We start from the raw sequence: 23,207 nt of genomic DNA, 5'->3' as shown, positions 1-23,207 counted from the left end.
AATTAAGTCATCAAACTTGTCGAGAAAGTGTAATCAAGTTTTAAAATTTAAACTATTGGGATTCGCCCCAATGGCCACATTTCCAACATGAAAGGGGGAGGTGAGGGGTTCAAATCCCCACATTCTCAGGGGATGAGGTGGGGACAAGTAAGTTTCAGGAGTGGGTTTCAACTCCTACGCCCTGCAAGAGGCAGGACAAAAGTCTGAGAGTGAGTGTAGAATAGGCGTAGAGTAGGACTGACAAAAAAAAAGTTTTAAAATTTATTGAGAAAGCGTAATCAAGTCCTAAAAGTTATTAAATTGATCCAATTAAATCATTCAATGTACTGCAATTTTAAAAAAATTTAGAATTTGATTAGGATTTGATTGTACTTTTTGAAAGTTTATTGACTTTGAATTTTTTTTAAGTTTTAGGACTTAATTGTAATTTCGTAATAAGTTTTAAAACTTCCAATATGCCTATCCCTTTACAATTATTGATTCGAAATTTTATCATCTCTTTTTTTTTTTTCTTGAAATTACTACTATTGATTTTTTGTGCTTTTTGGTTCCTAAGTATCGGTTGGTGTTGTTTATTGAGATAAATTTTCGCTCAAAATTCAAATAAGAGTTTGTTATCGAGACAATTTTGTGCCTCATAAATTCGACATAATTGCTATAGATTACGAGTAATCTCTCACCAAAAAAAGAAAAGAAAATAGAGAGACACTCTGACATTTCTTTTATAGGCATGAGGAGATAGAAATGCTGTTTTCCATTTGATATGTCGGTACAAATTGGACTATTGGCATTGATGGGATGTACGGTGACATGAGAGATTCCATGCGAAAACCAAAAGTCGCATCAATTCCAAAGAGAAAGATTAATTGAATTAGAGAATCGAGCTGGACTAACTTCTATTATGTTATTCACGGAATCGTTCCGGTGCAAGATTCTTAGTGTGGGTGGCCCGAAGCCGGGAAGAAAGAACGTGCACGATGCTGTCAAGCCTGTCATGAACGGGGGCCCATCTCGTACATCGCGATGGAGCGTTGTTGCAGGCCCAAAACATCGGTCGGCGCAGACCAAGTCCGACCCATCAGGCCCAAGGGGGCGAGAAGAAGACCGGGCCGAGTGCTGCGGTTGTCGGGCCCGAGCCCAAACGATGACCCTGAGCATGCCTGATTTTCGCTTTCGAGGTCTACAATCCGTGGGACTCGAGAATTCAGTTGCAAAGCGGTAGCCATATACCGGGACCGCCTCCCTCCTAAGGCTTCGAGGAAGAAAATACTACAATTGCTAATGGAAAAAAGGAGTAGGCTTGACGACACCATTGGATCAGCTGACTTTAAGCATGATTTATTCACGTGTCTTTTGTCATCCCAAATACCCCACGAGAGTCATTAATTGTCTAGGCCCGCCCTGACATTCTCATCTCGATTATCACTCTCTGTCCCGATTGAACATAATCGCCCCACATTCTGATGATGAAATCAGGAGCTCCCCTCTCATTTGCAATTAATTGGGTTTCCTTTTTTTCTTTCGGTTCTAACATTACAAGTCGTTCATTAGGGGTAGATATTTCCCGATTCCACGTAGGGCGGGCGCTCTTTTAAGTGGTTCCGACCGTGCGAGGACTACACCAAGTCACCTACAAACCCGTAGAGGCGGGGGTCCAAATTAGGGATGGGGCGAGGTTAGGTGGGAATGCGTGGTGGTTAGAGAATTGGACGCACGTGGCCTCGTGGGTAGTTGAACGCAAATTGCTCTCCTCTCCCGCATTAGTTACCCACTACCCCCACCCTTATTTTCTCTACTCTATATCTTAAATGCCCAAAAAGAAAACAGAAATTAAAAAAAAAAAGAAAAAAGAATATTAAACATTGAACTTCTCATTTTACCTATAACTATGTCTGTCATCATGAATTATTATGATCCAAAGTACACAAGCAGCATGCAATTGAAACGTGTACGTAACAAATAAAGTAAATGCGTTTCATCTTCTCACGGCTCAATTAACTATCCATTTATATCCATCCGACTTCGCTCCGTGCGAGAATACCTGATTTTAAGATCGACTTGACAATCTGCAAGAAGCCAAAACTCAATTTCATGACTCGCTCGGACTAGCACAGTTCTTTGTTATGATGCCCAGGGGAAAAGTACTTGCTTCACCATGTTGGGTGTTCGTCTAATGAATGAGAAATGATAATTAGTGTGTACTAGACAGACAAAATGAATTTGATCGCCTATCTCATTAGATAGTAAATAAAGATTAACCGCATTTAAAATCCCTTCATCGAGTTTACTTTGCGACTGAACTAACTACATCGAACCTACGCCAAAATTCTCGGTCATTTTTTTTTTTGGTCGATATTCTCGGTCATTCAAAGGGCAATTTTCCCAATGGAGTCGCGCCCATGATCTTGACGTGACATGCAACATAGAATTCACCCACTTCCTTAGATAGCCGGCGTCGGGATCGGGAGTGAGGAGATTCCATACTAGATAAGTACATGCCTATACAAAAAGCCTCTTGAAGTTCAGTAAGGCAAGACTGAAAGTGCGGTGAAATCACGGAGCTAACAGCTTCCGCCACCTACCACCAATTGTGATGTAACGGTGATGAGGACGAGAGGGAGGGGGGGCGCGTGGGGTGGTAGCTACCACAGCTGACGCCACAATAAATTCTTGCACATTGTTGTGCTAATCTCAATCGCTCAAGTGTCTTTCTTCCGCTCCGAACAGCTCCATTTCCTCCTCTGCTTCGTTCTCCTCAGGCTCTCTGCCACAGATTCCTTCCTGGGAAAAGGCCTGCAACATCTCCCAGTAAGTGCGCCTTGTTCTTGGGTCATGCATGGGCTCCGCTTCGTGCTGATTTAGTTGAGTCCTGCATGTTCTTGGTTCTTGCAAGTGCTCCCGTAACCTTAATTCATGTCAAGGGTCTCTTCTTTATGGTTCTCTTTCTTGATTTGTAAGTTTCTGTGTGGCTGAAGGGATTGTTGTCTTGCCTTTGTTGGTGCAGTGGGGTCTGAAATGGTTATGGTGGACGAATTCCCTTTCCCTTCGCAGATCACCACTACCAAGCCTCTCTCACTGCTGGGTCATGGTGAGCTTTCCTTTCTTTTCTCATGTCTCCACAGTCGATGAACTGCTATTTTACTGCTTCCGGTTGAAGTATCTTCGTCTCAGTAGATTCAGATTGTTGTCAGCTATGTTGTCCTTGCTCCTCCTATGTCTTGTCTCTGGATTTTCCTGGCTAGCACTTTCCTCATGTTTTGAAGCTGATGTGAAATATTTTAGGAATTAGAGGAGTGAAGGAAGAGTGCGGATGAGTGATGTAGCGATGGGTGAAAAAATGGTTTTGATGCGATGACTCCATTTTCTCCATGAAGCATACGTATCAAGGACTACTTAATAGAGCGATCGTGAGTTGCAATAGACTAAAGTGACCTGTTCCTTTCAGAGTTAACATCTTGCAATTGAGATTGGATGATAATCAGTAATATGCATCGTATATTATACATGATACGGACCCCCAAACTCACTAAATTTTGTCCGAGTTACATTAGAGCGTCTACAGTAAGCTAGAAGCAGACATTCATATCGTTTGATGGCGAGGAAATCACAATATCAGTGAGGCCTATAAGCAATACTCTATCATTTTCAAGATGTATGTGTTCAATAGGTTGCTTCAACTGCATCAAAAAGCAACTGGTGATAGGAATGTGGAGGTCACTTAGGCCATAGCACGCTTAAAAGGGAAGCTTTGCACCAACTGGTTTTTAAATGGTCATGGTGGGCTTCTATTTACATCACGTGGAATGCTAAAAATGCTTGATTAGGTGCTTCCGATGCTGTTCCTGTTGATCCTCTTGTTTCAAGAATTAAGAGGTCTGTACAGGGTAGACTCGTTCATTTCCCTGATGTTGTTAGACAGATTGCATCCGGTAGGCAGAAGGATTTGTGTAATAACTGGGGACACATTTGACTTGTAATGAGTTGAGCTTGTAACGGGTTGCTCGCCTGTGCCATCAATAAAATCTTGCTCATCGAAAAAAATAAAACAAAGCAGCTGAACAAGTATTTCATCTAAAGCTGGAGCAGTACTGCCTTAGTTTGACTAATATTCATATCCTATTGTTCTGAGTGCCAAGGGCTAAATTTTGTGTTTCACCAATCATTGGATCTTTGTGCTGCGACAGGAATCACGGATATGGAGATACATTTCCTACAAATCAAATTCACTGCTATTGGAGTGTACTTGGATCCTGAAATTGTCGGACATCTAAAGCAATGGAAGGGAAAGCCAGGAAACGTGTTGGCCGAGGATGACGACTTCTTCGATGCTGTAGCTTCTGGTAATGTGGATGAAATTTGTGCCTCTTAGCATTATATGGTTCATATATGCTCGATGATTGACTCATCAGTGGCAGAACCCTGCATGAGAATTTGGTCATTGACGTTGTGATTGCTTCCTGCTGAAGCAAGTGTAATTTACATGATCTTGACTGTTGTTAGTTCATATTTCTCGCTGATTTATTGACCATCAAATTATGCAGCCCCTGTGGAGAAATTCTTCAGAATTGTCGTGATCAAAGAGATCAAAGGCTCTCAGTATGGGGGACTTTTGGAGGGTGCCGTCAGGGACAGGCTCGCGGCTGAAGACAAGTACGAGGAGGAGGAGGAAGCGGCCCTCGAGAAAGTAGTCGAGTTCTTCCAGTCCAAGTACTGCAAGAGTAAATCGGTCATCACATTCCACTTCCCAGCAACTTCCAATACTGCTGAGGTACACACTGCGATGAAATTGAGTCATTAGCCTATCTCCATAGCCATTCATGCTTGGCCGACTGATATGCGCTTTTGTGGTGCATGTGTGCTTATGAACAGATTACCTTCAGCACCGAAGGGAAGGAGGACTCGAAGATGGTGGTGGATAACGGGAACGTGGTCCACATGATCAAGAAGTGGTACTTGGGAGGGACCAGAGGAGTGTCTGAGACCACCATCACCAGTCTTGCCAACACCCTCTCAGAGAAGTTGTCCAAATGAGAGAGAGAGAGAGAGAGAGAGAGAGAGAGAGAGAGAGAGAGAGAGGGTGATATTTGCTGGGTTTGTATTAGCAATGGGTTTATGTAATAAGTGACTATGCTCCTGCTGAAAAACTGAAGTGATACTTCAAGTTCGAATCGTGCCATCTTTGTTTCCCCTGTTTTTGCCTTGGCCTACATTCGCTTTAGGCCAGTTCAGCTCATATTGCTCCTTCTTTGGAAGCTTGGAAATTCTACAAATCCACCATCGATGAATGGACTGCACCATTTCACGATGATATTTTGCATGTGTTAGGGAATCAATAGATTTGTGGAAGGATTCCCACAAGCTTCTCTTTGCAGGACACTCGATCAAGTGCCTGTCAGGCAGATCATACATGGTCAAGCACCCGCCTTGATCTGCCATGTAGACGTCACACTTTAAGTTTGGGAATTGATTGTATTCTCCTCATGTGCTGGAGATGTTATCAACAAGTTTGTATGCTATATAGCAAGGAAACAATTCGTTAACATATCAACTAGGAATCTCATGCCAAAATCAGTTTATTCTGCGAACAGACTGAAAACAACCACCTTGGGTTTACAAATAGGATAGCAGTGTCCTTGTGTGCATCTTTGGAGCTGTCTTATTGGCAGTCCCTCTGTTTAGATTCGAGCCTCTACACGAAGAGGGTCGATCCAAGGGTTATGGGAGTGCTGCCTCGTGCTCTTGAGAGCCTTCCAGACAACGCTATTGCATTTGAATCCGGAGCCGAATGCTAACTGCCAAACCCGGTCGCCTTTCCTTATCCTAGAGTTCGCTTCCAGGTAAGCGAGTTCATACCAGATGCTGCTGCTCGACGTGTTGCCGAATCGCTCCAACGTCCTCCGTGATGCTTCCATGTATTCGTCAGTGAGGTCAAGGTTCTTCTGTATCTCGTCAAGGACCTTTCTGCTGGTCGCCAGGATGCAGACATGCTCGAAAGCGAGCTTATAGTTGGGAAGGTAAGGCTTGGAGGTCTCCTTCTTGAAGAGGAAGTTGTTGAAGAAGTGAAGCTGTTCGGAAACGGGGAGCACGAGGGGGCCGAGTGTCGTGATGTTGTCCTTGAGCGCATTCCCTCCTATTCCAATCACGTCCTTGCTCACGGAAAGTCCTCGGGCACCTCGGGTGTCTTCCTTCATATGTATGCATCTGAAGCTCCTTTCTTCTGCGCCTTTATGAGTACGAACAAGCTGCAAACAAGTAAGGAACTGCATAAAGAACTCCTTTTGTTACGTGAGAAGGAGATCAGCTCTTGTTAAGCTATCTGTTTGTGAGTACTAGTGGAGAAGTAGGGAAGACCTGCTTGAGTTCATACTTGGAGCGCCATCTATCGAGGTGGCAGCTAGAAAGCAACACGGCAGCAGCACCCATCCGAAAGAAGCAATTCGGAAGGAGCATGTCGAAGTCATTGCCGTCGTACCAGGTGTAGCTCACCGCTTCGGTGCTGACCACGAGCGCGTACTGGCCAGGATGGGCAGCCAGAAGGTCCCTAGCCAGATCCACTGCTATGACTCCTGCAGCACAACCCATCCCGCCCAGGTTAAAGCTGTGGATGTCCTGCCTGAGCCTGTAATGGTTGATGAGCATGGCGGAGAGCGACGGAGTTGGACTTAGGAACCCGCAATTCACTACAAGGATGCCGATGTCCTGTGGCTGCACTTTAGTAGCACTGAGTAGCTCATCCACAACGCCATGAATCACCATGGAAGCCTCTTCTCGCCCGTCCTTCAGTGTTATTGTAGGCTCAGGACGAAAGACCGCTCTCGGCAAGTATGTCTCGTCTCCAATGCCTGATCTCTTCAGAACCCCCTCCTGAAAAACGATTGCTCCGTCGCTGTACTTACCCGATTTTCTGGCGAGCTCTATGAATTCTTCTTTCGATATCTGCACAGTAACAGTACATTCAATTGAGTACCCAATTATTGCCAAATCAATGAAAATGGAGAATTAGATTGATTGATATTAGGAATAAAACGTGTACCTTGAACTCATCCGGGGGACGAAAACAAGCGAAATCAACCAGGTAGGTCGAACGGGGTACGAGTCCGAGATAGACATATAAGACTAGTCCCAGCATAACCCCGACCGCAACCGTGTCGAACAAGCAACTTTCGGGACTCGAATACTTCCATGCAATCACCTTCCCAATCTCCACACCCAGAATGCCGCACAAAACAGGAGCTGCTACATAATAGAAGCCGCTGCTGATAAGGTAATGATATCCGAGTTTCACATACTTCAAGTCCACGGAGCTGAGGAAATCTGGCAGCGCTCTCCTCACCCTCACGGAGATGTTGACAGAACCGGCGTAAGGACCGGAGTCCTCGATGCCCCGGTTCACGATTTCAGTGGAGAATAGCTCCCGGTCGACCCTCGCCATATCGGCTGCTCGATCCCTAGAGAGCGGCTAGAGCAGCGAGAAATTCAGGAGCACACTAGCAAGCTAGACTCCGACCATACGCAGCGACATCCACGCGGGTGCACGTTCATCTTGATCTTAATGGCCATGCTTCTCCAGGTGACGTGCCTTTTGGGGTCAATAGCCCCAACAGAAAGCAGGTCCGTTGTGCATGATGGACATCATCCCCGTTTTCATGGAGAATCTAAAAGCGCCATTTGCAATTCCTCGCGAAAAATTCCCTCAATAAAAAAGAAAGTTGCGTATCTAAATCAGAGAAAAACGAGTCCTGTCTTGATCATGTTAAAAAAAGTCACATGTTGATAGCACACGGACATGCCGTGCCATTTAAATTGGATTAGAAACGGTTAAGGTGACCTATAAGAAAGAAACACGATACACATATATTTAATAGCGGGAGAATTGCCAAAAAAATTCTAAATCTATTGTAATTGTGTTAATTTAGGTCTAAATTTTTTTTTGGGTCAATTGAGTCATAAAATTTTGATTCAGTCCATCCAATTAATTTTGGCTAGAAATTGCTGACTTGAACATGGGCTTTCGTAAGTAGTTTGTCCAACGTTGACTTGGATAATTTTTAATAATATTTTAATTTATTTTTCAATTTTTTTTATCTTCTTTTTTCTTTTTCCTTTTTTTTTTTTTCCTTTCTCTCTCTCTTTTATCCCTTCTTTCTATAGTTGGTTGCCGAGGCTAGAAGTGAGGACCTCGCCATGGCTAGGCGAGCAAGTTCAAGCGTTGAGCTGGTACTCTGCCAGGGTCATTTTGTTAGCATCATTACAGTTCAACATATTAAAAAAAAATTTCCAATCAAAGTTCAGTAAACTACTCAAAAAAACGACTAATGACCACCACTGAAATTTATCCTATGCCCTTGGATGCACAATGAAAGCAAATAAGAGAAAACAGGATGCGGAATGAATACCAATCAAAAACAGGGCAACATAAATTGATCAGAAGCAATGATAAAATCCCTCAACAGCACGATCAAATCATACTCTTTATTTAAAAATTAATTTTCGGAACTAGTATATGATAAAACTAATGCCATACAGCATATTAATCATAAAAATTAGCCATGGGCTCTTGGTTTCACAATTTTTAACAAATCCAAACAGGAGATGTTCCCTATATCCTGCAATTTCCATCTTTGCACAGTCCAACAAATAAATTTCGCAGTATCAGCATTTTCCCTCTATCCAGATCCATCTAGTTGTCCAGGGGAGAGAAGGTGTGCCACATATTGCTGCAGCAAAGAAAAACAGAGGCCAACTATGAGAAGCAACAAACTTTGCATTGCAAAATTGACACTACAAATGCAAGAGTGTGCCTAAGTTGGAATTTGCAAATACAGGGATTAAAATCTTGACCTCTCGAATAAGAACACACTCTTTGATCTTCATTCCTTCTTTTAAAGGTTTATATGTAGGTAATTATGTATAACAATGTTTATTGGCATCACAAGCTTCAGTAATACAAATTTTCAAGGTCTTAGATCCTTGATCCGTACTAGAGTCCTATCTTTGCAGATGAAAGAATCAGAACCAACTAAGGATCCTGATCTGCGCAACCCTGCCACGCACCAGCAGCTTAAATGTGTAATGTCAAGATGCAGTTTCAATTTCAAGTCTTTCATGAAGGTTGCTAAGAGTTTCATTGCACCATTAGGATAAGAGAAGATGACAGAGAACGCCCAGTAATGAATGAGCAATTATTCTTTTCCTCTTAGTTCTTGACTTCTAAATGACTCAGTTTGGCAATCACAGTGATGTCAAAGCATTTTGCTGGGGGCAACTGTTTTTTTCCTTGAACATCAGTCAAGCCACCAGGCCACAAAACAAAGGCCCACATGGTGAGGACGACTAAGATGAGAAAAGAAAACCTTTTTTTTTTAATTAGCAAAGAAGGGGAAAATTATTGTTTTCTCCATCTCCAAATGCTTGGTTTTTTCTAATCCATACATAAATTATTGAGAAGACATTCCCAAAGAGATTTTGAAGACTGACAAAACTTATCCGTGGTAAATACTTTGTTTCTAATGACAACCATTTTCAGGTGGAAAGTTTAATAGGATATGATCAGATGATTTCAATCAAATCCAGAGTCGTGGCTACAATTTCCTTCCTTATGTATTCTTTCAAATGGCTAGGAAGGACACGATATTCTCGTGCAACGGCTGGTAACAATTGGCTGGATTTTCTGCCATTTTTATAAGGTGTTCTAAAAGAAAAGTCTTCAAACTATCCATTAGAGATTAAACCTTCCTGGAACAATCTTATTGAGACGCTTTATTCTTTCCAAGTTGAAGCACTCGACTTATGGAAACCCCAATTGTTGTATGGGCGGCAGAATCTATGGGAAGCCTCATCGTCAGCAATCTTTAAAGCCATCAGATTTTCTTGAACGAGATCCAGACCAATGGATAGATTAGATTGATTATCATTTTGAAGATATGTCCAACGGTTAGCTTAGACTAGAAGGAATATAAGAGGAGGTCTCGAAGTTGAGAGAACCATTGCTTTTAGAGAATCAAAGCTTGCAATTCCAAAGTCTAAAGAGTATTCTGTGATCAAATCTATTTGTCTCTGTAAGCATCATTGTGTAGTCATTTAAAGGTCGAAAGTGTGGGGGTGATACGCACGAGCTTGAGTTTAGATAGTTTAGATCTTGTAACCTTTGATTGGTTCTCTTTAGTGGATTCTAGCTAATAAATTGTAGTGCGGACAATGGATGTAGGCTTGCAAAAGCCGAACCATTTCAATTTTATATGTGCAATTCTCTATCTCTATTTCTCTTTAATTTTTTTGTGATAGAATTGCACACTAACAAGATTTGATCATCCCTTTCTATCACTAGTGGTGTTTCATTGCAATTTTTCTTAAAATATTTTTATTTCTGCAAAATCACCTTTTCATCCCTGCTCTAGGTGATACTTTTAGCCATAACATAAACAACTTTACAAAAGGGGAAAGAAAAAAAAAATTCCGACTTTCAATTGTAACAGTCAACCATTATGGTTTCAATGTGGTCCATAATAGAACAAGGCACCCTTGAATTGTCCTCTCCATCGATAACAGCACATTCATCGTGACAGGAGTAACCTCAAACAAGAGGAATGCAAAACCAAACGAGTCTATTGACATTTGGGAAGTCAGTCACTTATAGCATGATATGCATACGACGCTTTTCCTTGGCACTCGAAGTGCCTGGACATGATGCAGAACTCGATGGGACCCCACTTTTCTGCTTCGAAGCAATTGCCATGAGCAGCTTTGTACAACTATGCCTAAATTTATTAATCAGACTTAAGTTGTAAATCATAAATAACCAAGGAAAATGCAGCCCGAGGTAGAAAGTGCCACATGAACACAAAAACCGACGGACCTTATAGGTTCCGGCCGAGTAAGCCGCATAATACTGGTCTCCCCTAGAATACCCAGCTCTAGTACTGCAAAAACGATGGTGAAAATATAAGAATTAGCCTCGGAATCTAAATAGCAATGGAGAAAATTATTCAACCGAGTTGGAAGAAAACAGCATAGACTCACGTGTTGTTGGTATAAGCATAGCTCAAGACAGCAGTGAAGCAATAGAGCACAGAGCACCCCACGGACCTCCTAAACTTCTAGATCTTGAGAATGTCCTCGAACCCTTCATAAACCATCATCTTCGATGGTCTTAACACTTTAAAAAGATCTTTTCCTTAAGTTCATTTAATCAAACAGGTGGCGGCCTTCTGAAAAAGCGTCATAACAAGTAGAGAGAAGAGAAACTTGGGCCATCCAAAATTAGGGAGCGAAATTGAGAAAGAGGGTAGAGAAGATGGAGGCCGAGTACGAAGTTTCTAGGAGCGTGCGAAGATCAAGCCATGAAACCTTGGCCAGTGGAGAAGACGGATGCGAGTTCGAATAAGTGCTCACCGTCGTCTATACATTTTGCGAAATATTGGATTTCCCGATTGCACATACTTGAAGAGCATTAGAAGCTGCCCTTGATAGTGAACTTGGGTCCAATTAAAGGTAGAACAAGCCCAACTGAGCAGGCCAGGCTTGATGCAATATGTGGGCCGTTGCTATTTGATTGATTTCTATTAATTTTTGGGTTAAATATCACAAAAAAATCCCAAACAAATTTATTTGTGATAAATTTATCCAAAACTAATCTTTTGACTATGAAAAATCTCAAATTGGTACACCACCAACAAAAGTATCATTATCTTATTTTCGTTATATTTTATGGTCATGGTCTTGGATGATATATGACAGTTGATGGAAGTATTAGTTTTTACTCTCCGTTTGTCACATGTGTACATGTTTATGTTTTTTTTTAATATATGGTATTAATTTAATTTAACGGATGATAAATTTATCACAAATAGACTAATTTGAGGTTTTTGATGATTAAAAAATTAGTTAGGAGTTTAAGGCTTTTCTTGATATTAACTCTTATCTTTCTTTTTTTTTTAAACTTATTACTAACCAATGCTTTTGGTGCCCAAGACTTGCTATCGTGATTGCTTTTAGGCCAAGGAATTCTGAAAGATTTGTGAATCAAAGCAATAGAAAAATTACGTGCACTTCAATTGCTTGCTCCTACGGTTCATTGCGTCTTTTAAGATGCTCAACATGGCCACATAGGCTTGACAGAGGACTTAAACATGGTCATCTCACTTGCAACCCTATTCTTGGCATGATGATTGGAAGACTCGTGAAGGACAAAGACTCAAATTATAGTTTTTGAGATTTTGACTAGGTCAAAAAATAAGGTGGTGGGACTCGCTTTAAAACACAAAATAAAAAAAGAAATTTGAAAAGTCAACAAAAGAAAGCAAAAGGAAAAAGTGGACGCTCAGCTTAAGAGGAGGAGACCGAGGGCTTTCGGGAAAAGAAGGAAAAAGATGAGAAAGGGAAAGAAAGAAAGAAGAAGAGGAGAAAAGCGAAAGGGCTTTGCACGCATAAGCCATGGACACCTCGCCGAGCTTGACTCAATTATGTATTGCAACGTACGGTAAGTGCTTGCGCCCCTCATTCATCCGAATGGAGCAGTTTTCAGATTTAGCGCTTAATTTCGGAATTTTGAGAAATTTGAGTTATGTAATCTATTTTTTGAGTTGTGGAGCTTCGAGACTTTATGGGAATTGTGGTTTTTGGTGTCATGGAGTCGTGAGTTTTGACGTAAGTTTTTTTGGGGCAACATTTTAGTCGGGGTGAAATTTTAGAGTTTCGAGGTTGAGTTTTGCGTCGCATTTAAGTTTGCGTAATTGTTTTAGGTGAGCGATTTGTTGGCGCATATGAGTCGTTTTGTTAGCATTTAGGCGACACTTAGCCGATTCATAATTCTTGTAGTATTTTACTTAGTTTTAACATCGATATTTGTTTAATTAATAGGATTGTGAGATTGTCGGCTCTTTTAATTACGCGTTGTTGGGTTTTAGTATTTCCAGGTGAGTGGTGCTTTTAGATTATTACGTATATTTAGGATGCCCAACATGGTTATCACACGCTTATTATAGGATTGAAACACAGCCATCCTACTCGTAATCTGCTCTTGGCACGATACGGAAGATTCATAAAGCATTTGAGTCTTAGTCCTTTGCTTTTTATGAGTCTTCAGCATAAAAAGCAAAGGACTAAGACTCATATGCTTTATGAGTCTTCTACATCATACCAAGAGTAGGATTCCAAGTGGGGTGACCATATTTTTGTTCTTCTAATAAGCGTGTGATGACCATGTTGAGAGTCTTAAAACCACGCAATAGTCTAAAACTAAAACCCACACAAGAAGTTTGTTTTTTTCTGGCAAGGGACTAGACTCACATATTTTGTGTCTTCTGCATCACGCCAAGAATAGGATTCCAAGTGGAATGACCATGCTTCTAATGAACATCTAGCAGTCGGGGGTTGTGGTGAAAACCAACTTGAAGGGAGTTTTCCTCCAGATTTAGGAGTCACTCTACCTAATCTTGTCGGTTTAAATGTCGTGGACAATCAATTTATTGGGCTCATTCTTGCTTCCATATCAAATGCCACTAACTTAATGCGGTTAACAATTCCGATAAACAAATTTTATGGAAATGTATCTACTGTGGAAAAGCTAAATCAGTTGCAATCAGTATTTCAAACAACTAGCTAGGTAGTGGAGCGCAAAGTGACTTGAAATTCCTTGAATCGATCAATTCTACCAACCGAGTGTTCTCGGCAATCAACCTGTCTAAGTGATTGTGCTCTAAATTAAATGTACGAGAATAAGAATAGTAGTCCTGATAGTGTGATCTATTTTGTAATAAATTGGTGCTTGCCAATTATAACTTCTTGAGTATATTACTAGTGGAATCTAGCTCGACTTGTAGCTAATAGTTTGAAAAGTGGATGTAGGCTTGTGTATAAAGCTGAATCACTATATATCGTTGTGTGCTACTGTTTTACCCTTTTTACTTCCACAAGCAAACATTAGACATCACCTTGACCTGATCTTTACTTAGCATAATCTATTTTTCATGAAAGATTGTCCAGTTTTCTAAAACAACCAATTCACTCCCCCTCTAGGTTGTATTATTAGTCCCAACACGTTCTTCTTCAACTAGTTTTAAAACTTGTTGATGGGTGGGATCGGAACCTTGTTGAGGTGAGCTAGGAGTGTCCTCCATTGTATGGTATTAAAAAAAAAAAAAAAAATTCCTACTTGATCGCTAGCTCATTTCGCAAATTATGATTGCAACAACTAGTCAAAAAAGAACCAGAGGCAATTCTAAGAGTGTAGAAGCTAGGACCGGATGAGCCGCTCTGGTACTATGACAAAAATTGAAAGATAGTTGGAAAGAATTGTAAATCTATATTGATTTGTATAAATTATATGGGCACACTGCTGTATTTATAATGCTTGAAAGAAAAGTGCAAGATAGGAAAAAATATACATGATTACATTTGCCCATTATACCAAGCCAATCACGGATTAATTGAATCAATTATTAATTGACGGAATCGATTAACTCATAATCAGAATAGGTATCTCCTATGATATCAAAGCATATTTCCAACATTGATTCCTCAGTATGAGAATTTTTTGCTTCTCTTTCGTGTGACAAAGACGTAAATGAACAACTAGCGAATACGCAATTAGATCTGTTAAAAGAACAGGGCCTTTGAAGTGTTGGGCGTTTGGTTGTGTTTGTTTAAAAAATTTCTTGAGAACGTAAATAGAAAAAAGTATTTGCTCCTCAGGGAACAATTTTTGAACAAAAATACGCGTTTGGTAAACTTGTTCGGGAATAAAAATAAATAGAAACATGTTTGGTAAATTTGGATAATTTTTTTTATTTCTTTTTATTTTTTCTATTTTTTTCTTATTTTTCCTTTTTTTTTTTTTCTTTTTTCATTTTTTTTTTTCTTCTTTTGGCCGGCGAGGCCGAGCTCGCCCGGGCGGCGGGCGAGGCGCGGCCTCGCCGGCCGCCGGGCGAGCTCGGCCCGCCGGCCCGGGCGAGCTCGAGGCCGGATGGGCAAGATCGAGCTCGCCTGAGCCCGGCGCGAGGTGGGCCTCGCCTTGATCCGGCGAGGCGAGCTCGCCCGGCCGGCGAGCCGCGCCTCGCCGGGCCACCGCCAGCGAGGCCGAGGCTCGCCGGCCACGGGCGAGCTCGGCCTCGCCGGACTGGCGAGATCCGGCGAGCCTCGCCGTGGCCGGGCGAGGCCGCTGCCCCTCCCGGCCGTCGGGCGTGGTCGAGGCCGGAAACCGGCCCTCGGCCATGAAAGAAGAACAAGAAAATAAAAGAAAAAAAAAAAAAAAAGTGTTTCGATTTGTGTTCCGAAACAAAACACAAAATTTGTGTTTCTTGTTGCTTTTTTTTGTTCCTGGGAACAAAAGAACAAAAAGGAACAGAAACGCACACAACGTTTGTTCCTTTTTGTTCAGTGAACAAAAAACAGAAAACTGTTTAAAAACAAAAAAAGAAACGCAAACAAACTTTTTTCCGAGTACTATCCTTTATCAGGATTAGCAAGTCGAAACCTATCTACTGCCCTAAAACATGAAACTGAGGAAACAACAACTAATCAACCGGAACATGTCGCCAACCCACACTTCCAAAGTTCCAAAGTAGGAACTGAGGAAACAGTGACCAATCGACTCCTTCCCTTCCCTTGTTCCGCATATTTCTCCAACGCTTCTAGCGGAATCCCATTTTGTCAACTTTCTCTTTAAGCAAACGCAATTTCGTCACCGCATCACTTATCTTCATTCTCTTTCGTGGCAGCTCTGTGGAACAGGTAACTTCAACTTCAAATATGAATATGATTACCAAGCACTCTTGAGAGTGTCTGCACTTGATTCTTCTTCTGTTTCACAAAATAGGAGCGGCCGATCCTGTAGCTGGCATCAAGAATGCTTCGCGTGAACTTGTTATTGCCCATGTACAACAGTTCTAGGCCATGCAAGTTCCCAATGCTTGAAGGGATATTTCCAGACAATCGATCGTTCTCAATCGACATTATATTCAACTGGGAGGATAAGTTGCCTATATATTCAGGCAAAGTACCTCCGAAATTGTACCCAAAACCATACGTGAAACCCCGCTCGTCCCTTCAAATGAGAGCGAATGACGGGAATCGAAAGTAAAACGCAAAATACCATTTATGAGCCCAATACTAGACTCCTTGGTGTTAATGCTGTAGAGGACACCTCTCATGTCTGATATCGCTCTTTGATGTCAAGCTAATCAATCTCCCAATGTGCAAATCTGCCGTCGAATTCAATCTTGAAGAAGAACTCTTGACTGCCATGCTATCTCACCGGCCATTGGTTGGGTGAGGGCAAGGTCAAGCCTTGCTGAGGGCGGGCAAGTCACCCTCCTTAGTGGCCAATGAGGTTGACCTAGCTAGTCCTCACCTTTGACTAGTGAAATTATTCACATCAGCGTTGGTCGTGTTATGTATTTCGACAATTTTCGATCGAAATTGGCCAGATGGACTAAATTAGTTAAAAAGCAAAAAGTTTAGAACTCAACTAACAAAAAAAAAAAGTTAAAGATTGAATTAGCATAATTGCAATAGGTTTATGATTTTTTTGGTAAATTTCCCATTTATTACCTCAAGAAACTTATTTTACTCAACATTTATGTATTCAATTGATATATAGTTAGGACACATATGATAACCATGATATTTTTCTACTTTTCTATATTTCTATTCCGGAAGTAAGTTTGTAATAGAATTTGTTTAGTAGTGTAATTTTTATTTTCTATTTTTGGAATTAAATTTTTAGTCCAAAAATAAATTTGGAATAAAATTAGAAAAATATAGCCAGAAATTGATTTTTTAAAATAGAATGGTTATCATTCGCATTTTTATTATATTTCTCCTTATTTTAAGAAACTTAATATTCTATATGGTACCAACAATAATATTTAGATGTAAATTATTTGAAAAATTAAAATATTTTCCAACGAATTATTTTTGTGAGCGACAAAAAGATCATGGCACGAAACATATATCATGTGCTACTAACTTTTACGTATGATGAAGAAGGGGGCCGATCAAAACAAAACCAGAAACCCAAACTCCACCACTGCGACGTCGTTTTCATGCGTCTCGCAACCTCACAAAAACCCAATAAAAGAAAAAAAAAGGAAATAAAAACTGAAAAAACGAACAGATTAAGACACTCCCAGAGCACCATCTCCAATAACGAACGAAACTGAAAACCACCGGGACGCGCAGGGAAAGCTCACGCCCAAGGACGAGCCATGGAGATGCGAGATCCGCCCCCGAACCCTAGCCACAGCCCCCACATTCCCTCTCCCCAGAACCCCCGCGCCGCCCCCGCCATCGCCCCGCCGCTCGCCGCCCCGCGCGGCGGGCACCACCGGCGGGCGCACTCCGAGGTCAATTTCCGGATCCCGGAGGACCTGGATCTGGGGCCGGATCCGTTCGAGAACGGGCCCTCCGGGAGCTTCGAGGACTTCGGATCGGAGGATGATCTGCTCAGCACCTACATGGACATCGAGAAATTCGGATCCAAGCTCGACGACGGGCAGGGGCCGTCCGATCCGAAGCCCGAGAACGCGGGCGGCGGAGGCGACGTCGGGGAGAAGAGCGCGAGGCCGAGGCATCGGTATAGTAACTCGGTGGACAGTTCTTCCATTTTGGAGAGTATAGAGGCGAAGAAGGCCATGGCTCCTGATAAGCTGGCGGAGCTGTGGACGATTGATCCGAAGAGAGCTAAAAGGTTCTTTTTTTCCCCCTGGTCTCGCATTGTCTGGATTTGATATGCTAGATTTAGTGATTAATTTCCTAGCTGTTGTTACTTAGTGCGAAATGTAGTGTGCTGGTCTGGTTTTTTCTGTTAGTTCTCGGGGCTAAATGTTGTGATTTGGTCTGTGCAAATGGCCGTTCGCAAGAGAAAGTGATTTGTCGGGTTGCTTCCATTAGGCCAAGATATCAGCGGATTAGGCATTTGAGGTTGTGCTTCTAAGAGTTGTTAAGTTGCTTAGTGATCGCAATCATGAGATTTTTTGGCAATGGAGTGATGCGTGAGTCAACTGATATTGGAGGGCATATTGGGGTGTTCTCTGTAAAGGTTCCTCATTTTGATTCTGACATGGCGTTGGCTGCCACTTATGTGCTATATCAGTTTCATGTTCATGTTGCAACGTGCAAGGTGTAAAATTTGGGGAGTTTCATGAGGTGACCATGCCATTGCTTTTGCACTTGCAAAAGAGAGATTATAATTCACAAGCCTCAAGATGCAGCTTTGTGAAGGGCTCATGAGAATTGCATTCTTGAACCAGGGCATGAGGAATGTGCGTGCGTGGTCTTCATGTAGGTAGTAGCTGCCATGACTTTGCTCACATAGGTCACGCTAGTAGTCCTGAGAATTGGAAGTGGATACATGTTGGCTTCATTTTTAGGTTGCAAATCAGTTCACCAATGAATAATATGTGATTTATTAATCAAGACCTACTTCATTGTCAACATCACATTCTTCCTTTAGGGGCATGACCAGATGAGACACAAAACTTTGGGTCACTCGGTGGAATTACCAGTTAAGCATTATCACTGTTACCTTCATATGCTGAGCTTGTGACTGACTTTGACATTGCACATGAAATTGTTCATGCCTGTCCTTGCTTCAGTCACATACCAAACAAGACTTTGTAAACTTAGCATTTCTGACTTTATTGTCCTTGAAGGGGTTCAACATGCGAACACTTCATGTATGCATGAAGCTGTGATCACTAAGTTCCATCCATTGGATATCTTCCAATTGAGAAAGCTAGAAATGGACTGTAAACCACTGCCACTGCCATTTTTGTGTTTGACCAACTTTCTATTAACTTCTTTGAGCTCTTGACAGAGTAGTTGTATATCATCTCATTCTTTTAAAATCTTCCCAAAAGGTGCTTCATTTATTAATTAATTATTTTCTCCTCTCTAGATCCAAGCTTTTGACTGATTTGAGGGCTTTTATTGGCTGCATCTCTCTATAGGTGCTTTGATAAATGGACATGTTTAAATTGCTTTTATAGACGTACAAGTGATGGCTTTGGCTCTTTCTATCTTTGTACCTCACAATTTATTCTACAATTTATTCATTATGCAGGATTCTTGCGAACCGGCAGTCTGCTGCGCGATCAAAAGAGAGAAAAGCCCGATATATTTCAGAACTCGAGAGAAAAGTGCAGACCCTTCAAACAGAAGCAACTACACTCTCTGCACAGCTCACACTTTTCCAGGTATGGACAGTAATAGCAAATTACTTATGGGAAAGCCAGCTTCATTCGAAGAGCTTCAGACTTACCTATCCGTTTGATCTTCTTGGTATGCGTGATCCTTCATAGCATGAGCAGTTAGTGTAGGTCCCACTCTAATTGGAGCTTGCTATCTTGACCACCTAATGAGAGCTTCGAAACATGAAGATAGATGCCATATTCTGCATCTTGGAATGGTAGAATCCAAAAAGCTGATAGAGAATTTGGATCTTATCTTGTGCACTAGGATTGTTCCAACATATACAATCATCAAGGCGGTGGGGATCCTGTCCATCCCACCCATCCAATGTAACAAAAATTCATGTTGCCTTTGCACGTGTTTTTACGAATTGCATTCTCCACTTCCTTTTCTCACATAGGATGTATGCGTGTGCAATCGGGTCGGTTTGACTAGAAGTGGCCCGGTTGGTCTGAATCCTGGTTCCGGGAATTTGGACTTGACCTAAGACACATTAAGTTCCCAAGTCCAAGCCCAGAACCAGTTCTGGATGAGTCGATACCCACATCAGCAGCTCACGAGTAGATTGGGTTTGATAGGCTACCAATCCTGGTTGGAATATAAATTTGCTGTTCTTGTCTTCCATTTTTCGTTCTTTTAATTGCTGAGGGCCCTTATCAGTGAACTTCACTCCTCTATAACTGAAGCATTTGTGTTGTGTCTTCTTAAGATATTAGTGATTGACTCTTTGCGGACTTTATATCCATCTTCTTATTTCATCATATTCTTGCCACTTATTTACTTAAAAGCTCGTCACATGGCCTCTGAAGGACTTACACAAATCTTAATTTTAATGAACTTTCTAATTTTCTAGCTTGATACCTATTTGATGCGCCTTTAATTCTGCAACTTCTGAATAGCAAGGAGAAAGAGATTTGCGGATGTTATTCTATGTCTACTAAAAAAAATAGATCACGCAACTACTTATGGTCCAAGATAATCTCATAATTTCAAGAAATGAGGTCCTCAACTTATTTTTGCTTTCTGATCCCACCATCAAATTGATGACAAAATAAGATTTTCATCTTTTGATCTTTTGCTTGGAAGGAGAGAACTGGACAAGGTCCACTATCAAAAGTTAAGCATTTTGGTATCCACTACCGCTTTAGATTGTGTCGTGGTCCAATACAAACTTTTGGTTCGGAGAATTTGGCGGTTCCATTTTCTTTCTTTATAGCAATTTTGCATTAAACATTTGCTGGTACATGCTTCTTTTGCAATCTCTATCTCTAAGAATAGCATGAGCATTTTTCTTTCTTTTCATTTATACCTAGTACCTACTGGTAGTCTGTGACAATGGTATTTACATTTCGTTTTACTTCAGAGAGATACAAGTGGTCTGACAGCTGAAAATACAGAGCTTAAGCTGCGGTTACAGGCTATGGAACAACAAGCTCAGCTACGTGACGGTATGTCTCAATCTATCATTTTATTTGGGCTAGTGGAAGTGCGTTAAGTACTTTCAGGTATTCGTTTAGCCCACAAAGGGAAAAAGGATGAGTAAAGTTTCATATTCTTTGGTTTGTGGCATATGAGCATTCATTATCAAGCCCTCTCTTAATTGTCTCAAAGAACCTATCTTTGGGAGCCATTCTGGAAAACATAGCATTTCATTTGGAGTATTCCCCGAACTATGGATGTATTTGGGTAACCACAATCTCACATTAGGGTACTTATCATTGGGAACCACTTTTCTGGTCTACCAGTTCATCAGTGAAGCCACTCAAACATGTGTAACCCTGCATCATTTTCTTTTGGGTGCGTTGTTTGTATCAATTCAATTCATCAAGATTTTTAGCTAATTTTTGTGTCCTGATTGTTTGTTAGCGCTGAATGAAGCACTTAAGAAGGAAGTAGAGAGGCTCAAAGTTGCTACCGGAGAAGCAATGACCCCATCAGATACCTACAATTTGGGGCTGCACCACTTTCCATACGCCAAACCTTCCTACTTCCCACACCAGCCACAATCTGGCCACGTCGATCCCCAGAACTTGCAGATGACACAGTTCCATATGTTTCAGCCTAATATAGCTCATCAACCTCTGGTTGCTGCAGCCCATTCTAATGCCTTTTCTGATATGATGCAGCAAGAGTCTCTTGGTCGATTCCAAGGATTAGATATTAGTAACAAAGGCTCTCAAATAGTAAAATCCGAAGCCCCCTCCATTTCAGCCAGTGAAAGCAGCAGCACATTTTAATGCAACCCCTGCCAACCCACTAATGACCACCCCGCTTTTGTTGGATTGTTAATAGACTAACTTGTTGACTGCCAGAAGGTATTGTTTGTTGTTCCCCAATTCTTTTGATTTGATTGGAGTTTTTGGTTTCATGTAGCTTCATCTGTTCCATTGCTGTAATTTTTTGTGACCTGTCTATTTTCAGCCTAGATTTATGTTTAGGAGCTGATGATGCTTTCAGAAGAAACTTTGTTCAAAAGCTAGGTTATTGGTGTCTTCCCTCCGTGTACTAACTCGTGACTCAAGATTTCTTTTTGAATTATATCTGTTGGGTGGAAGAGAAAGGCTCCATGCTTGATTTTAGTTGTACTTTCTGTCTCTACTCTCTCTGTCTCTCCTCTCTCTCAGAGGCAATGCAACAGTGATCTTCTTCACCACTTAAAAGCTCCCAATCGACTGCCTCTTACCTTTCTTTTCCCTTTTCAAGTGTCAGATACAAATTCTTTCCCAATTCCTTTATGTAGGGATGCCAATACTGCTACATTCAATATGTCAGGTTACTATATTCACTCATTTCACCGCAGAACATCCCTTCACTTTGTATTAATGACTTCTTGTGCTGTTCTAACAATAGCTCTCTATCTCTCCTGTATATTTGGATACATTCAAAAGTTCTGGTATGTGATCATTGCACCCCATGTTAGATATTGAATGAACTTGCGTATTAGCAAATCAGTTCATCTTGTAGTTAGGCTGCTTTTGCCTTCTTAAACAAATGATGGTTTTGAAATTGCATTGCATTCATTCCTCTCTCTCTCTCTCGTTATATTCCTTCTTGCATCTACTATAGCATGGTTCTAGAATAAGTTACGGTTGCTCCAATGTTCAGCGACAAGTACATATGAGAAGAAAGCCTCTAGCAGCATCAAGCAACCTCACCTTTTTCATTTTTTTAGAAATAAGTGGGTAAAAGAGATATTTTCTTCCAAAGATGAGATGAAAATACACCTTTACCCGTTTGAAAATAATGTACATGCTAACGAAAAATATAAAGTCGGTTGAAAGTTTAGAGGCAAATATATACCACCCACAACGTTCAGAGGAGTTTTTAAGTCATATGCCCCAAGAAATACATGAATAGCCACGTTGGCACTACAAGAGGGAATGCCATGTTACAATCTCGATAGAGAAAGTGACACCAAATGATCGAGAGACGACGTTGTGCAAATCAAATGAAAATAGGAAAGATAACGTAGTGCATATCGAATGAAAATAGGACTATGCAATCGAAAAGAATAGAATCATATAAATAATATTTGGTTTAAAACTATAATTATGTGCTAGTAAAGGCCAAATATGCAGATTTATTACCATCCGATATCATATACATCCTCCCTAAATCTTTTGACAAACCTTTTTCAAAATATCATGTTTGTGTCTCGTATTACCTTAACGCTATCAATCTTCTTGCCGATTCAACTAAAAATTGTCGATCCTTTCATGGGAAATGAAACGCTAAACCTAATATTTTTGTCCAGAGAAACCTCGATTGTCAATCATCTTAACCTGCAACACCTACCCAAACGCAAGAAGTCGTGTTAAAGCGCTCAGCTTCATGTCTGCAAAAATTGCTAAAACACCCTCATGCCGATGGGGCGACCCTCTTGACCTCGCGAACCCCATGTTTTAACCAGTTATAATCAAATCCGAACAACGTAAGGTCTCTAAAACATGCCTTCTCGCTTGTCACCTAACAAAGGATCAAGAATCAGCCATTTTCCTGAACACCTTCTCGCTTGTCAC

At 41.2% G+C, this 23,207-nt stretch overlaps 3 protein-coding genes and 1 long non-coding RNA gene across 4 annotated transcripts; 2 read left to right on the top strand and 2 right to left on the bottom strand.

Moving 5' to 3' along the window:
• Positions 1-2,647: 2,647 nt before the first annotated feature.
• On the top strand, positions 2,648-5,261 carry LOC104454463 (probable chalcone--flavonone isomerase 3). The gene is made up of 5 exons (XM_010069312.3): positions 2,648-2,808; positions 3,005-3,088; positions 4,185-4,340; positions 4,542-4,768; positions 4,870-5,261. Coding segments are annotated over exons 1-5 (630 nt in total). The 5' UTR covers positions 2,648-2,807; the 3' UTR covers positions 5,032-5,261.
• A 414-nt stretch (positions 5,262-5,675) lies between these two features.
• LOC104454464 (3-ketoacyl-CoA synthase 10) lies at positions 5,676-7,474 on the bottom strand. The gene is made up of 4 exons (XM_039317975.1): positions 7,162-7,474; positions 7,034-7,116; positions 6,352-6,936; positions 5,676-6,242 (listed from the first exon to the last, which is right to left on the bottom strand). Exons 1-4 carry the CDS (start codon positions 7,430-7,432, stop codon positions 5,676-5,678), a joined length of 1,506 nt encoding a protein of 501 aa, XP_039173909.1. The 5' UTR covers positions 7,433-7,474.
• Positions 7,475-8,450: 976 nt separating this feature from the next.
• LOC104454462 lies at positions 8,451-11,452 on the bottom strand. Its single transcript, XR_727253.3, has 3 exons — positions 11,020-11,452; positions 10,856-10,919; positions 8,451-8,717 (listed from the first exon to the last, which is right to left on the bottom strand). It is a non-coding gene; the product is annotated as an uncharacterized LOC104454462 (long non-coding RNA).
• A 5,671-nt stretch (positions 11,453-17,123) lies between these two features.
• On the top strand, positions 17,124-21,773 carry LOC104454461 (transcription factor RF2b). The gene is made up of 4 exons (XM_010069310.3): positions 17,124-17,686; positions 19,061-19,193; positions 20,552-20,636; positions 21,055-21,773. The coding sequence occupies exons 1-4, from the start codon at positions 17,205-17,207 to the stop codon at positions 21,423-21,425; spliced, it is 1,071 nt and encodes a 356-aa protein (XP_010067612.2). The 5' UTR covers positions 17,124-17,204; the 3' UTR covers positions 21,426-21,773.
• The last annotated feature ends 1,434 nt before the right edge of the window (positions 21,774-23,207 follow it).

The sequence above is a fragment of the Eucalyptus grandis genome, chromosome 7, assembly GCF_016545825.1.
Source record: "Eucalyptus grandis isolate ANBG69807.140 chromosome 7, ASM1654582v1, whole genome shotgun sequence".
Taxonomy (NCBI): domain Eukaryota; kingdom Viridiplantae; phylum Streptophyta; class Magnoliopsida; order Myrtales; family Myrtaceae; genus Eucalyptus; species Eucalyptus grandis.
Note: the sequence above shows the minus strand (reverse complement) of the source record. Positions and strands in the feature narration are given on the sequence as shown.